Source organism: Heterodontus francisci, unplaced genomic scaffold (genome assembly GCF_036365525.1).
Source record: "Heterodontus francisci isolate sHetFra1 unplaced genomic scaffold, sHetFra1.hap1 HAP1_SCAFFOLD_824, whole genome shotgun sequence".
In the NCBI taxonomy this organism is placed as follows: domain Eukaryota; kingdom Metazoa; phylum Chordata; class Chondrichthyes; order Heterodontiformes; family Heterodontidae; genus Heterodontus; species Heterodontus francisci.
Genome location: NW_027140269.1, coordinates 370,072 through 383,776, shown reverse-complemented (window position 1 = coordinate 383,776; position 13,705 = coordinate 370,072). Strand labels below are relative to the sequence as shown.

Sequence of the window (13,705 nt, the reverse complement as noted above, 5' to 3'; positions counted from 1 at the left end):
CGAGCTCGCCACTGGTATCAGACCCACCGGCCGTCCATGTCTCCGTTATAAAGACGTCTGCAAACGCGACATGAAATCGTGTGACATTGATCACAAGTCGTGGGAGTCAGTTGCCAGCATTCGCCAGAGCTGGCGGGCAGCCATAAAGACAGGGCTAAATTGTGGCGAGTCGAAGAGACTTAGTAGTTGGCAGGAAAAAAGACAGAGGCGCAAGGGAAGAGCCAACTGTGCAACAGCCCCAACAAACAAATTTCTCTGCAGCACCTGTGGAAGAGCCTGTCACTCCAGAATTGGCCTTTATAGCCACTCCAGGCGCTGCTTCACAAACCACTGACCACCTCCAGGCGTGTATCCATTGTCTCTCGAGATAAGGAGGCCAAAAGAAAAAGACTTAGCATGTATCAGAAATTTGCCTACTAATTCACTTTTCTATCTCGCTCGGACTGTTTGGGGTCTACAGTACACACCCAGTGAGATTTCCCCTTTTTTGTCCCTTAGTTCAACCCATATAGCCTCATTTGATGATCCCTCTAACACATCATCTTTATTGGTTTAAGCACAAAAATCCAGGCTGACACTCCAGTGCAGTACCGAGGGAGCACTGCACTGTCAGAGGTGCTGTCTTTTGGATGGGTCATTAGACCTAGACTGCATCATCTTGTTCTGGTGGATGTAAAAGATCCAATGGCACTATTTCAAAGAACAGCAGGGGAATTATCCCTGGCGACCTGCACAATATTTATCCTTCAATCAACATCACAACACTGATTAGCTGGTCATTATTACATTGCTGTTTGTGGGATCTTGCTGTGAACACTGGCTGCTGTGTTTCCTGCATTACAACAGTATTACAATACTTCAAAAAGTACTTCATTGTCTCTAAAGCAGTTTGAGATGTCCGGTGGTCTTGAAAAGCACTATACAAATACAATCTTCCTTTCTTTCTTACGACTGTAATTGTTTCTTTAAATCAATACCTCCACCCCATCTTTTTGTAATCTCCCTGTCTAAGTCACCTGAAAATCCTGTTACCAGGAACACTAACCGATTCCTGCTCTTCTCCAAGCCATGCTTCAATAATAGCTTAAAAAATCATCCTTCCATGTGTCAATCTGTGCCCTCAGCTCATCTGCCTTCTTCACTATACTCCTTGCATTTAGGTATTTACCATCAAGCACAAACAGACTCCTTTTTGTCTATTTTCCAACCTTTGTTTGCTCTGCCTTCCAATCTCTCTTGCTTATATTTGGTGTTCGATTCCCAGCTCTACTTCTCTCCCTTCTGAATCTATGCTCAGCTTCCCATCCCCCTGCCGAGCTAGTTTAAACCCTCAACAGCACTAGCAAACCTGTCCACAAGGGTACTGATCTCAGCTTGGTTGAGGTTCTACCTGTCCAGCTTGTACAGGTCCCATCTCTCCCAGAAGTGGTCCCAATGCCTCAGGAATCTGAAGCCCTCCCTCCTGTACCATCTGTCCAGCCACATTCATCAGCTCTATCTTCCTATTTCTATACTCACCAGCACGTGGCACCGGGAGTAATCCTGAGATGATTATGTTTGAGGTCCTACTTAATCTCTTTCCCAACGTCTTAAAATCTGCCTTCAGGACCTCAACCCTTTATCTACCGGTTGTTGGTACGGTAATGAATCATGACCTCTGACTGTTCACCCCCCGCTCCTCCAGAATGTTCTGCAGTTGCTCGGTGACATCCCTGACCCTGGCGCCAGGGAGGCAACATACTATTCTGGAATCACGTCTGCTTCCTTAACAAGGGAATCCCCTATTACTATGGCTCTCTTGACCTTTCTCCTCCCTCCCTGTACACCATAGTGCTATGGTCTTACCTCTGGGTGCATGCCCCATATGAACCCTCTCAGTCATCAGTATTCAGAATCAAATACTGGTTAGAGAGCAAGACGCTCACAGGGGTCTCCTGAACCACCAGTCTGCTCTTTTTGTGTGCATCTGGCAGTCACCCAGTCCATCTCTCTCTGCATTATCATAAGCTGCGGGGTGACCACCTCCTGACATGTGATATCCACAAAACGCTCATCCTAGCGGATGGAGTACAGTGACTATTGCGAAAGTTCCAAAACCCGGAACTTGAGCTCCCCCAGCTGACAACACTTGCTACACCTGTGGTTGTGCAGGAATGGGAAGCATCCTGAAGCTCTCACTTGGCACATACCATAACTGCTCAAAATGGGAGTTTCTCAAAATGGAGACGTGTGACCAGTGGTGTTCCACAGGGATCCGTGCTGGGACCACTGTTGTTTGTGATATATATATATATAAATGATTTGGAGGAAGGTATAGGTGGTCTGATTAGCAAATTTGCAGACGACACTAAGATTGGTGGAGTAGCAGATAGTGAAGGGGACTGTCAGAGAATACAGCAGAATATAGATAGATTAGAGAGTTGGGCAGAGAAATGGCAGATGGAGTTCAATCAGGGTAAATGCGAGGTGATGCATTTTGGAAGATCCAATTCAAGAGTGAACTATACAGTAAATGGAAAAGTCCTGGGGAAAATTGATGGACAGAGAGATTTGGGTGTTCAGGTCCATTGTTCCCTGAAGGTGGCAACGCAGGTCAATAGAGTGGTCAAGAAGGCATACGGCATGCTTTCCTTCATCGGACGGGGTATTGAGTACAAGAGTTGGCAGGTCATGTTACAGTTGTATAGGACTTTGGTTCGGCCACATTTGGAATACTGCGTGCAGTTCTGGTCGCCACATTACCAAAAGGATGTGGATGCTTTAGAGAGGGTGCAGAGGAGGTTCACCAGGACGTTGCCTGGTATGGAGGGCGCTAGCTATGAAGAGAGGTTGAGTAGATTAGGATTATTTTCATTAGAAAGACGGAGGTTGAGGGGGGACCTGATTGAGGTGTACAAAATCATGAGAGGTATAGACAGGGTGGATAGCAAGAAGCTTTTTCCCCCAGAGTGGGGGATTCAATTACTAGGGGTCACGAGTTCAAAGTGAGAGGGGAAAAGTTTAGGGGGGATATGCGTGGAAAGTTCTTTACGCAGAGGGTGGTGGGTGCCTGGAACGCGTTGCCAGCGGAGGTGGTAGACGCGGGCACGATAGCGTCTTTTAAGATGTATCTAGACAGATACATGAATGGGCAGGAAGCAAAGAGATACAGACCCTTAGAAAATAGGCGAGAGGTTTAGACAGAGGATCTGGATCGGCACACGCTTGGAGGGCCGAAGGGCCTGTTCCGGTGCTGTAATTTTCTTTGTTCTATATATAAACCACCTGAACCCCTCGATTAGATTCCAGTCTGTAATCACTCCCGGGTATCCATTATTCTATATATAAACCATCTGAACCCCTCGATTAGATTCCAGTCTGTTATCACTCCCGGGTATCCATTATTCTATATATAAACCACCTCCAAGTCACACATCATCCTGACTTGGAACTATATCGCCGTTCCTTCACTGTCGCTGGGTCAAAATCCTTGAACTCCCTTCCTAACAGCACTGTGGGTGTACCTACCCCACATGGACTGCAGCGGTTCAAGAAGGCAGCTAACCACCACCTTCTCAAGGGCAATTCAGGATGAGTAATAAATGCTGTCCTAGCCAGCGACGCCCACATCCCATGAATGAATAAAAAACTCAGGATACCGACCCCAGACCCTCACTAATCCTCTCCCAACCCTGGGCCCTCAGTTAAAGACCCTCCCCTCCCGACCCCGTAACCTCAGTAATCCCCTCCTGACCCCGGAACATCAGTCATCCCCTCCCGACCCCGGGCCCACAGTCATCCCCTCCCGACCCCAGAACATCAGTAATCCCCTCCGGCCCCCGGGGCCCACAGTCATCCCCTCCCGACCCCGGAACATCAGTCATCCCCTCCCGACCCCGGAACATCAGTAATCCCCTCCGGCCCCCGGGGCCCACAGTCATCCCCTCCCGACCCCGGGGCCCACAGTCATCCCCTCCTGACCCCGGAACATCAGTCATCCCCTGCGGCCCCCGGGGCCCACAGTCATCCCCTCCTGACTCCGGGCCCACAGTAAACCCCCTCCCTGCCCCCTGACTCCAGGCCCTCAAAATCCCTTTACCCCCCTCAATCCCGATCCCAGGCCCTCAGTAATCTCCTCCCTCCCTCAATCCCGACCAGGCTTGTTCACTGTCAGACGCTCAGCAAATACCCTATGACCCAGATTAGCAATCTAGAGCAACTAGTCTGGCTAATGTTTACCCAGGGAACTGAGGCCAATTTCAGCACCCTCTGACAGGAAGAGGGGGCCAGAGCCTATTATAATAAAGCAAGTTCCACACCATGCAAGCAGTGACCAGGATTCGTTGCTAGCTTCCATAGCTCAGTCTTCCTGACATCTTAAAACATAATCAACTACTTTGTTTATCCAGAGTTTTGGAAGTCAGTACTATACACAGCACACACGAGCTGCAATTGGGATATGAATGATAGATCCCAAAAAGTGAAATGACCACATCAGAAACATCTTCAAATGGTCGATGGTCGGTACAGACTCGGTGGGCCGAAGGGCCTGTTTCAGTGCTGTATCTCTAAAACTGAAACTAAATGCATCAAAACATCAAGCGGGGGTGGGGGGAAGAGACGGACGCAGGCGCGCACGCAAGGGGGGGGTGGGAGGAACACAAATACACAGGAAGGCAGAGAGAGACAAACAAAAACGCACTTGTTACAAAAGTGCTTCCATTATTTTTAATATTTTTATTTTTTTTTAGTACTTGTGTTAAAGCTGAAAAGATTCCATGGATGTGTTTTTGAATCCAAGTTCACTGACAGGACAAGATGTTGTTTGGAAGCCACCTGTGCTGGAGCTCACCTGTGATTTGGGCTCAGAAAACAGCAGAAGCCTTGGTGACCTGGGGAAATGGTTACAGAGAAGCCACACGTCAAGGTTTATGGAGGTCAGGAGGCCGACTCACTGGGGGTTTTGAACATTGTTTTCAGTTTTAGTTGTGCTGTGAACTGTTTGAAGACAGTTGGTGTTTTCCTGCCAAGAAGAAAGCACCCAGCTCACCACCTCCTCTACCTTTTTGAAGAAATCCTGTCACAATCCAGTGTGGGAAAAAAAATCCCTGGTGCCGTATAGCTCCTGAGGAGCTGAAAAAAATATCCTGCGATTCAAGTGTGTGCTGGCGGAAAAACCTTTCTCCTAGAAACCTACTAAAATAATTCTCAACATCTCCAGAACGGACTGCTTCTGAAACGATCCTAGTGACGCATCTCCGTATACCAGGATGGATACCAGTGTGGATAGACAGAAGCTTTCTCCCAGGGTGGAAGAGTCAGTTACCAAGGGATAAAGGTTTAAGGTGAGAGGGGCAAAGTTTAGAGGGGATGTGCGAGGCAAGTTCTTTACACAGAGGGTGGTGAGTGCCTGGAACTTGCTGCCAGGGGAGGTGGTGGAAGCAGATACGATAGCAACGGTTAAGAAACATCTTGACAAATATATGAATAGGATGGGAATTGAGGGATATGGGCCCCGGAAGTGCAGAAGGTTTTAGTTGAGACAGGCATCAAGATGGGCGCAGGCTTGGAGGGCCAAATGGCCTGTTCCTGTGCTGTACTGTTCTTTGTTCTTTAGACTGGGCCCCATCCAAATGCCTCATCCAAAATACAACATCTATGACACTGCAGTACTCCCTCAGTACTGCATTGAAATGAAACTCAAACATCATCATATCCAGAGGGGAGAATACTATTCACGGAGATAGAGCCAATGCTTACTTAATAGTTTACAAATGTCAACTCAGGACTGGTGAAAACTTCATGTGTCATGAGAAAAGGTCTCCAACACCACTTTGGGATTTTTGGATCATTTCTTCCATTCCCGCGCCCCCCCCCCTTAGCCATATACACAGGTAGATCCCACAGTGCAGCTCCAATCTGGGCAATCTGATCTCAGCTGAGTTGGAACAAGGACTCTGGAATTGGTCTCAGTCTCTGAGCCTGGTCATGGAGGGATGGGGGGGGGAAAAAGGAACAAAAAAAAAAAAGAGAAAATCAAATCAGCCAAGGCTCAATCCCTCAGGAGCGTATGCGCATTCAGGATATCAGCTGGCAACAACCCTACCCTCTCAAGTACCCCTGAAGACATTCACTGTCGAGGTTCACAAGCCAAACATTGCCATGGTAGCAAAAGAAGTTTTTTACCAATTGGCTTGGTTAGATGATTGAATCTTTTACGCTGGACACTGTACACCCGCAATGTAAAAATACAGCCCGCTGTCTCTAAAGCTTGAGGAAGAAACAAGCTATTTTGGAGCAAGTACATGACAGCAATTTATTCTTAAAGTCCATTCTTGGAATGTGGGTGTCACTGGCTAGGCCAACATTTATTGCCCATCCCCAATTGCCCTCGAAGGCGATGGTGAGCTGCTTTCTTGAACAGCTGTAGTCCATGGGGTGTAGGTACACCTAAAGTGCTGTGAGGAAGGGAGCAATGTTACTGGTTGTCACATGACTCAGGTTATAGAACAGAGGCAGAGGTAACAGGGGCAGAGAAGCAACAAGCATCCCTTTGTTTGGTTGTGAGTCAGTGTGCTTTTTTACCTTCTGGAGCAAGATAAACTCAAGTCTGCTGAAGCAGCATCAAGGAAGGACAGAAGACCCCAACCCAGCTCGCTTTCCAGCAATTCCATAAAAGACCCTGTGAAACCCACTGTGTTGATTCATCTCATCTCCTGTCTTTGAACAAAGCCTGCTAAAATTCTCAACACCACCTAAAAAGAACTGTTCTGAAGGATCTCAATGACCAGTCTACGTGTACTCAAAAGATCGACTATATGCCAGTTTTGGAACAACATACCTCATCTGCTGTTTTCTTCAAAAACGAGCAAGTAATCTGCCCAAGTTCTTTTGTCTGTAACAGAGCTCTGAATTTATAAAAATCCCTTTTACCTTTTCAGTTAACCGGTGTACGCGTGGGTGTGAGTGTGAAGGGACTTTAAAGGTTGGTTACGGTAATAAGGGAACTTTAAAATTTAAAATCTGTGCGTTCATGTTTTACTTCATTACTGGTTAAGACTTGTTTTGTAATATTTTTGTTGTTCAGTGAAGAAACCTGGTTAGTGTTTTCTATTCTGGGAAAAATAGAGCACATGATTGACTGTATCACTGCAGGAAAATTGAAAATATGTTGTGACCTATGGAGAATAAACAGTGCACTCCTCCTACCTCGGTCGTAACAAAATACATGGATAATACAAAAGCAAAAAACTGGTGCTAAAAATCTGAAATAAAAACAGAAAATGCTGGAAATACTCAGGAAAGGCAGCAGGACACCTAACCTGCTGAGTATTTCCAGCATCTTCTGCTTCTCGATATTATTCACTATGAAAAAGGATATTGCAAGGATGCCACGTCACCTTAATATAGCATGAAGGATAGCCCATCACAATGAGAAAAATAAAACACATCGCACCTCACAGTCAACATCAGCAAGATAAAGAATGCTTAAACAATTCTCATACTTGATTATAAAGGCTATCCAACTTTTTTTTTAATAAAAGGGCCCACTCATCTATAAATCACCATTACATGAGAAGGGCACATTATCATTAATGTATATTACAATGATGGACACCATATATCACTGGTATTCAAATGCCCATATCCCCTGGATAAAGAGCACATTACACTCTAATATAGGATGCTAAACAACAACTGCATATCTATAACACCTTTAAAATAGAAAACATCCCAGTCGCTAGAGGCATGAATCAGATCAAAATGGAGATCGGGCCAAGTAAGTAGATATTCAGAGGAGTAGATAAAAGTTTAGATGAAGAGGCGAGGTGGGTTTCAAAAAGAGTCTTACAGAAGTAATGGGAGGGAATTAGACAGTGCCATGTAACATGCATCATTTATTCCAAAGATGAAGACAGTTCAATAGGGTTAAATTATTTGAGTGAAGTTCAGACAGGAAGACATAGGCAGGAACCTGGTAGTAATTTTCGCCTTGTCAGTCACTGTCTTGATGATGTGGACAATTGATAGGTGAGCAGCATCTATCCTGGGGCTTTACAAGGCAGTGGTGAGGCTTCAGCCAGCGTACGATGTACAGTTGTGGTCACCACATGACAGGTAAGATGTGCATGTATTGGAGAACAGTAAATATGGTGTAAAACAAAAGCAACATATTGTGGATGCTGGAAATCTGAAATAAACAGGAAATGCTGGAAATATTCAGCAGGTCTGGCAGCATCTGTGGAGAGAGAAACAGAGTTAACATTTCAGGTCTGTATCCTTTCATCAGAACTGGCAAAAGTTAGAAATGAATAGGTCTTGAGCAAGTGAAGGGGGTGGGTGGGGGGGCAGGAGAATAAGAGGGAACATCTGCAATAGGGTGGAGGGCAGGAGAGATGAAATGACAAAAGGTTTCAGTGAAAATCCAAAGCGAGTGGTAATAGGACAAGTAAAGAAACTTGTCATTTTAATTCTTCACCTTGCTCCCAACTCTGACCTTCCTGCATTAGTCCAATGAAGCTCGACACAAGCTCGAGGAACAGCACTTTTGACTGGACGCTTTACAATCTTAGAACATAACCTCTTCCCCATTTTGTCTGGGATTTTTTGCTGGTTCAGTTTTACTCATTTCTTTCTTAATCCCTCTATTTTGTGTTTGTATAATTGCTCTCCTGCTATTTACACCTCACCCAGACACGTTTCTTTACTTGTCCCATTACCACTCCCTTTGGCCTTGCACATGAACCCTTTTGTCATTTAATCTCTCCTGTCCTTCACCCGATCACAACCGTCCCTCTTCTTTCTCCCCCCATTTCACTTGTTTAAAACCTCTCATTTCCAACTTTTCCCAATTCTGAAGGGTCGAGACTTGAAACATTAAATCTGTTTTTCTCTCTCCACAGATGCAGCCAGATCTGCTATTTCCAACAAAAATTATATACTGTACATACAAAAGAAACAAGGCAAGAGAAACGCAAACTCTTCAGACTAGACAAAGTTAAAGCAGCAGGGTTTTTAAAATCTTATGACAAAACTCAGTTAGGACTATAGTTCCGGTTCATCAACCTCATTTCCTGCTGTCACAATGTTTGGTCACACTTTTCTGTTAGTCATTTACAATGCTAAATGTTATGTATCACGTGACCACAAGGATGGTAGATGCAAACTAGACATTGATCTTTTTCTTCATCTAGTAATTGCTATGTTAACATAGTGCAATTAAATTGGGGCAGGCAGTCACTCATTGTAGCACAGTTACACGCTCTGGCCACCAGGTGGTACAGGCACAAATTCCTTCTGATATCCCAAATACTTAGCAGAAATAAATATATTCATCATGTGACTTGGGCAATGTCACGATATTAAATGGTATAAATGAAACAAACTATCAATTCAGATCAGTAGCAGAGAATACAAATGTGACAAGTGGAAAGTTCAATTTAAAAGTGGAATATTAGCAAAAACTCTGCTCAAAGGTTGAAACATTAGAATTAGACTTGTCCCAGGCAGATTATTCCTAATCATGTTACTCCCAGCATCTTCACCCACCCTCAACACCATCTCCTCCCAGTTGAAGCACACAGCTCTGATCATATCTTGTAAGTATTATGATGCACACACACACACAGGATAAAAACATTCAAACACACAATGAAGGTTCTGTTCAGTTAACTAATAAGATTGGTGCTCTTATTTGGTTTCTCTTCTGCTCTCCCCCTCCCCACAGATCTCTCACTCTCAAACTGGCCCACAAGAGAGTTCAGCAAGTAGCCAAGATGTCAAAAAACCAGCGGAGTGTGATTGCTAACAGCCTCATCACCTAATTCTTTGCACAAAGCTCAGCAAGGTCTGGCAGTGTCCCTGTTTCTCACAAAGTGAAAGAATGATGCTTAAAAAGATATATTCTCCCCTCGAGGTGGTTAATTTGGTCACAATTCAGTGAAATGACCACTAGGAGCCCTCAGCTCAATAGTCAGTCTCCATATGGATGTCCGGATAACCAATGTAAGCAAGCTATCTCCCAGGGAACACTTCATGGCCACTTCTAGACTGTTGCACTGCCCCATCCACCATGCACGTTATAGCAAGTGACTTATCACTGTCAATTAACAGCATGAAGCCACGCTGTGGTGTACCTTCCCTAAACCCAGCTAATGCCAGTGGTATTTCCAGTGCTATTAGCTCCAGCTCTGAACCAGAGATTCCACCTCCACCCCCAGCCTGCAAGGCTGAGTACTGCACGAGACAGTGCATCGACTCACTGAGCCTGCCTTCTCCAAATATCCACAGGTCACGGTTTGAGATAGTTATCAATGCCCAGGAAATAGTCCCTAGCCGGAGTCTCTCCCTCCAGTACATGGAGGGGGGAAACAATTCTGGAGACTGAGATTGTTCACCTCCCTGTAACATGGCCTGCCAGCCTGCTCTACATCACTGGAGACTGAGATTGTTCACCTCCCTGTAACATGGCCTGCCAGCCTGCTCTACATCACTGGAGACTGAGATTGTTCACCTCCCTGTAACATGGCCTGCCAGCCTGCTCTACATCACTGGAGACTGAGATTGTTCACCTCCCTGTAACATGGCCTGCCAGCCTGCTCTACATCACTGGAGACTGAGATTGTTCACCTCCCTGTAACATGGCCTGCCAGCCTGCTCTACATCACTGGAGACTGAGATTGTTCACCTCCCTGTAACATGGCCTGCTAGCCTGCTCTACATCACTGGTGACTGAGATTGTTCACCTCCCTGTAACATGGCCTGCCAGCCTGCTCTACATCACTGGTAACTGAGATTGTTCACCTCCCTGTAACATGGCCTGCTAGCCTGCTCTACATCACTGGTGACTGAGATTGTTCACCTCCCTGTAACATGGCCTGCCAGCCTGCTCTACATCACTGGTAACTGAGATTGTTCACCTCCCTGTAACATGGCCTGCCAGCCTGCTCTACATCACTGGTGACTGAGATTGTTCACCTCCCTGTAACATGGCCTGCTAGCCTGCTCTACATCACTGCTTTCACTACATCACTTTCTCAGCAGCCAGCTGGACACTATGCTCACTACTCACTGCCTGGCCACTCAATTTTGTTATTTTTATTCCTTCCTACCACACACCTTTTCCGGTTCTTACCTTATTTTCCCCGCTGCTGTCAGTCTCCGATACCTGATATGTGAGATCAGTTTCCTCAAATCCCGTGGCACTCATCCTCTGATCCGTGGTGGGATCTGAGCGTGGAGGAGAATCAGGGGAATTTAAACAGGTCTGGATTAGCGCTTTCCCTGTCTCACTGGTGATCATAGGCTGCAGTTTCCGTGTGGCAAAGGTATATACGTGTCCCGTCTCACTTGCCACTAGGAGGAGGACCTGGGTACCCGTTAGTGTGGAGAGTTCGTAGGCCTGCATATTAAAACAGGGTGGAGAGAAGAAAAAAAGGGATTTATAATCCCATAACACCATAATCTCACCTGCCAATTAATCCACTCCGACAGAAGGTTGGATAACACAATATAACACAACCCACTAGGATCCATGTGATATCAAGGACATGCAGTGCTGTATGCAACAGACTACGCTGTTACAGAGTCAACATGGTTTTACAAAAGAGAAACCATGCTCGACACATTTATTAAAGTTTTTTTTCCAAGATGTAACTAGTAAGATAGATAAAGGGGAACCGGTAGATGTAGCATACTTGGATTTCTAAATGGCATTTGATAAGGTGCCACACAAAAGGCTAATACAAGATAAGGGCTTATGGAGTTGAGGGTAATATATTAGCTTGGATAGAGGATTGGTTAACCGTCAGGAAGCAAGCAGCAGGGATAAACGGGCATTTTCAAGCTGGCAGGCTGTAAATAGTAGAGTTCTGCAAGGATCAGTGCTGGGGCCTCAGCTATTTACAACCTATATTAACAGCTTAGACAAAGAGCAATTACGCCAAGTTTGCTGATGATACAAAGTTAGTTTGGTATGTAGCTGTGAGGAGGACACAAGAGAAGCTGCAAAGAGATATGGACAGTGTTATAGCACAACCGTTCAAGACAAAGATAAACCAATACCTAAAGACGGGAATCTAACTCCCACATTCGAATACATATACTCAAACTAATAGCATTTTTGTTGTTTAAATTGCTTCCCAAATAGAAATAACACTAAAGTCTGCGCAGATTTAAGTTTGACAAAATGGAATCTTCAATGTAGAAGTTGCTTAAAGTCTTCGCAGTTGTCCAATGGGATCAGACGGTAGTTCAGTTCAGTATTTGAAGCATCAAACTCTTCTGCAGCGATGAGCACAGCAATTACAGTTCAGTAGTTGAAGTATTTAAATTCTTTTTTCCAGCGGAAATTCAGCAGTTCAGTAATTGGTTATTTTCTTTTAAGAAATTAGTCTAGCTTGAAGCGTCTTCAAAATATTGAGAGAGTGTTTAATAAATACTGAATAGACAGAGAGCTCTCCTATTTCCTTCAGTAGATGCTGACACAGTGTGTCTGTCTCAAACACGTTAGCCAATTTTTCAAAAGGCAATCGGCAACATTATATGTCCTGTTGTCCCTCTCTGTATGGTTGTATCCAGGAAACCAGATGCACCTTCACTTGGTAACTTCTGAGGCTGGCAGCCTCAACGTAGTACTGATCTCTCACAGCCTCAACGTAGTACTGATCTCTCACAGCCTCAACGTAGTACTGATCTCTCACAGCCTCAACGTAGTACTGATCTCTCTCAGCCTCAACGTAGTACCGATCTCTCTCAGCCTCAACGTAGTACCGATCTCTCTCAGCCTCAACGTAGTACTGATCTCACAGCCTCAACGTAGTACTGATCTCTCACAGCCTCAACGTAGTACCGATCTCTCACAGCCTCAACGTAGTACCGATCTCTCACAGCCTCAACGTAGTACCGATCTCACAGCCTCAACGTAGTACCGATCTCTCACAGCCTCAACGTAGTACCGATCTCTCACAGCCTCAACGTAGTACCGATCTCTCACAGCCTCAACGTAGTACCGATCTCTCACAGCCTCAACGTAGTACCGATCTCTCACAGCCTCAACGTAGTACCGATCTCTCACAGCCTCAACGTAGTACCGATCTCTCACAGCCTCAACGTAGTACCGATCTCTCACAGCCTCAACGTAGTACCGATCTCTCACAGCCTCAACGTAGTACTGATCTCTCACAGCCTCAACGTAGTACTGATCTCTCACAGCCTCAACGTAGTACTGATCTCTCACAGCCTCAACGTAGTACTGATCTCTCACAGCCTCAACGTAGTACTGATCTCTCACAGCCTCAACGTAGTACTGATCTCTCACAGCCTCAACGTAGTACTGATCTCTCACAGCCTCAACGTAGTACTGATCTCTCACAGCCTCAACGTAGTACTGATCTCTCACAGCCTCAACGTAGTACTGATCTCTCACAGCCTCAACGTAGTACCGATCTCTCACAGCCTCAACGTAGTACCGATCTCTCACAGCCTCAACGTAGTACCGATCTCTCACAGCCTCAACGTAGTACCGATCTCTCACAGCCTCAACGTAGTACTGATCTCTCACAGCCTCAACGTAGTACTGATCTCTCACAGCCTCAACGTAGTACTGATCTCTCACAGCCTCAACGTAGTACTGATCTCTCACAGCCTCAACGTAGTACTGATCTCTCACAGCCTCAACGTAGTACTGATCTCTCACAGCCTCAACGTAGTACTGATCTCTCACAGC

At 45.6% G+C, this 13,705-nt stretch overlaps 1 protein-coding gene across 3 annotated transcripts in view; it reads right to left on the bottom strand.

Moving 5' to 3' along the window:
* Window positions 1-4,791: 4,791 nt before the first annotated feature.
* The window catches only part of LOC137359168 (serum response factor-like), a 66,723-nt gene continuing 57,809 nt past the window's right edge, over window positions 4,792-13,705 (bottom strand). Inside the window, exons 2-3 of one of the 3 annotated variants that reach the window (XM_068025241.1) lie at window positions 11,114-11,380; window positions 4,792-4,871 (exon numbers count right to left, since the gene is read on the bottom strand). In XM_068025241.1, coding sequence (XP_067881342.1) covers window positions 4,845-4,871; window positions 11,114-11,380 — 294 coding nt within the window. In that variant the 3' untranslated portion in view covers window positions 4,792-4,844. Of the gene's footprint in view, window positions 4,872-7,542; window positions 8,219-11,113; window positions 11,381-13,705 lie in introns of those variants that run through there. The other 2 variants (XM_068025239.1, XM_068025240.1) reach the window with 2 other exon arrangements.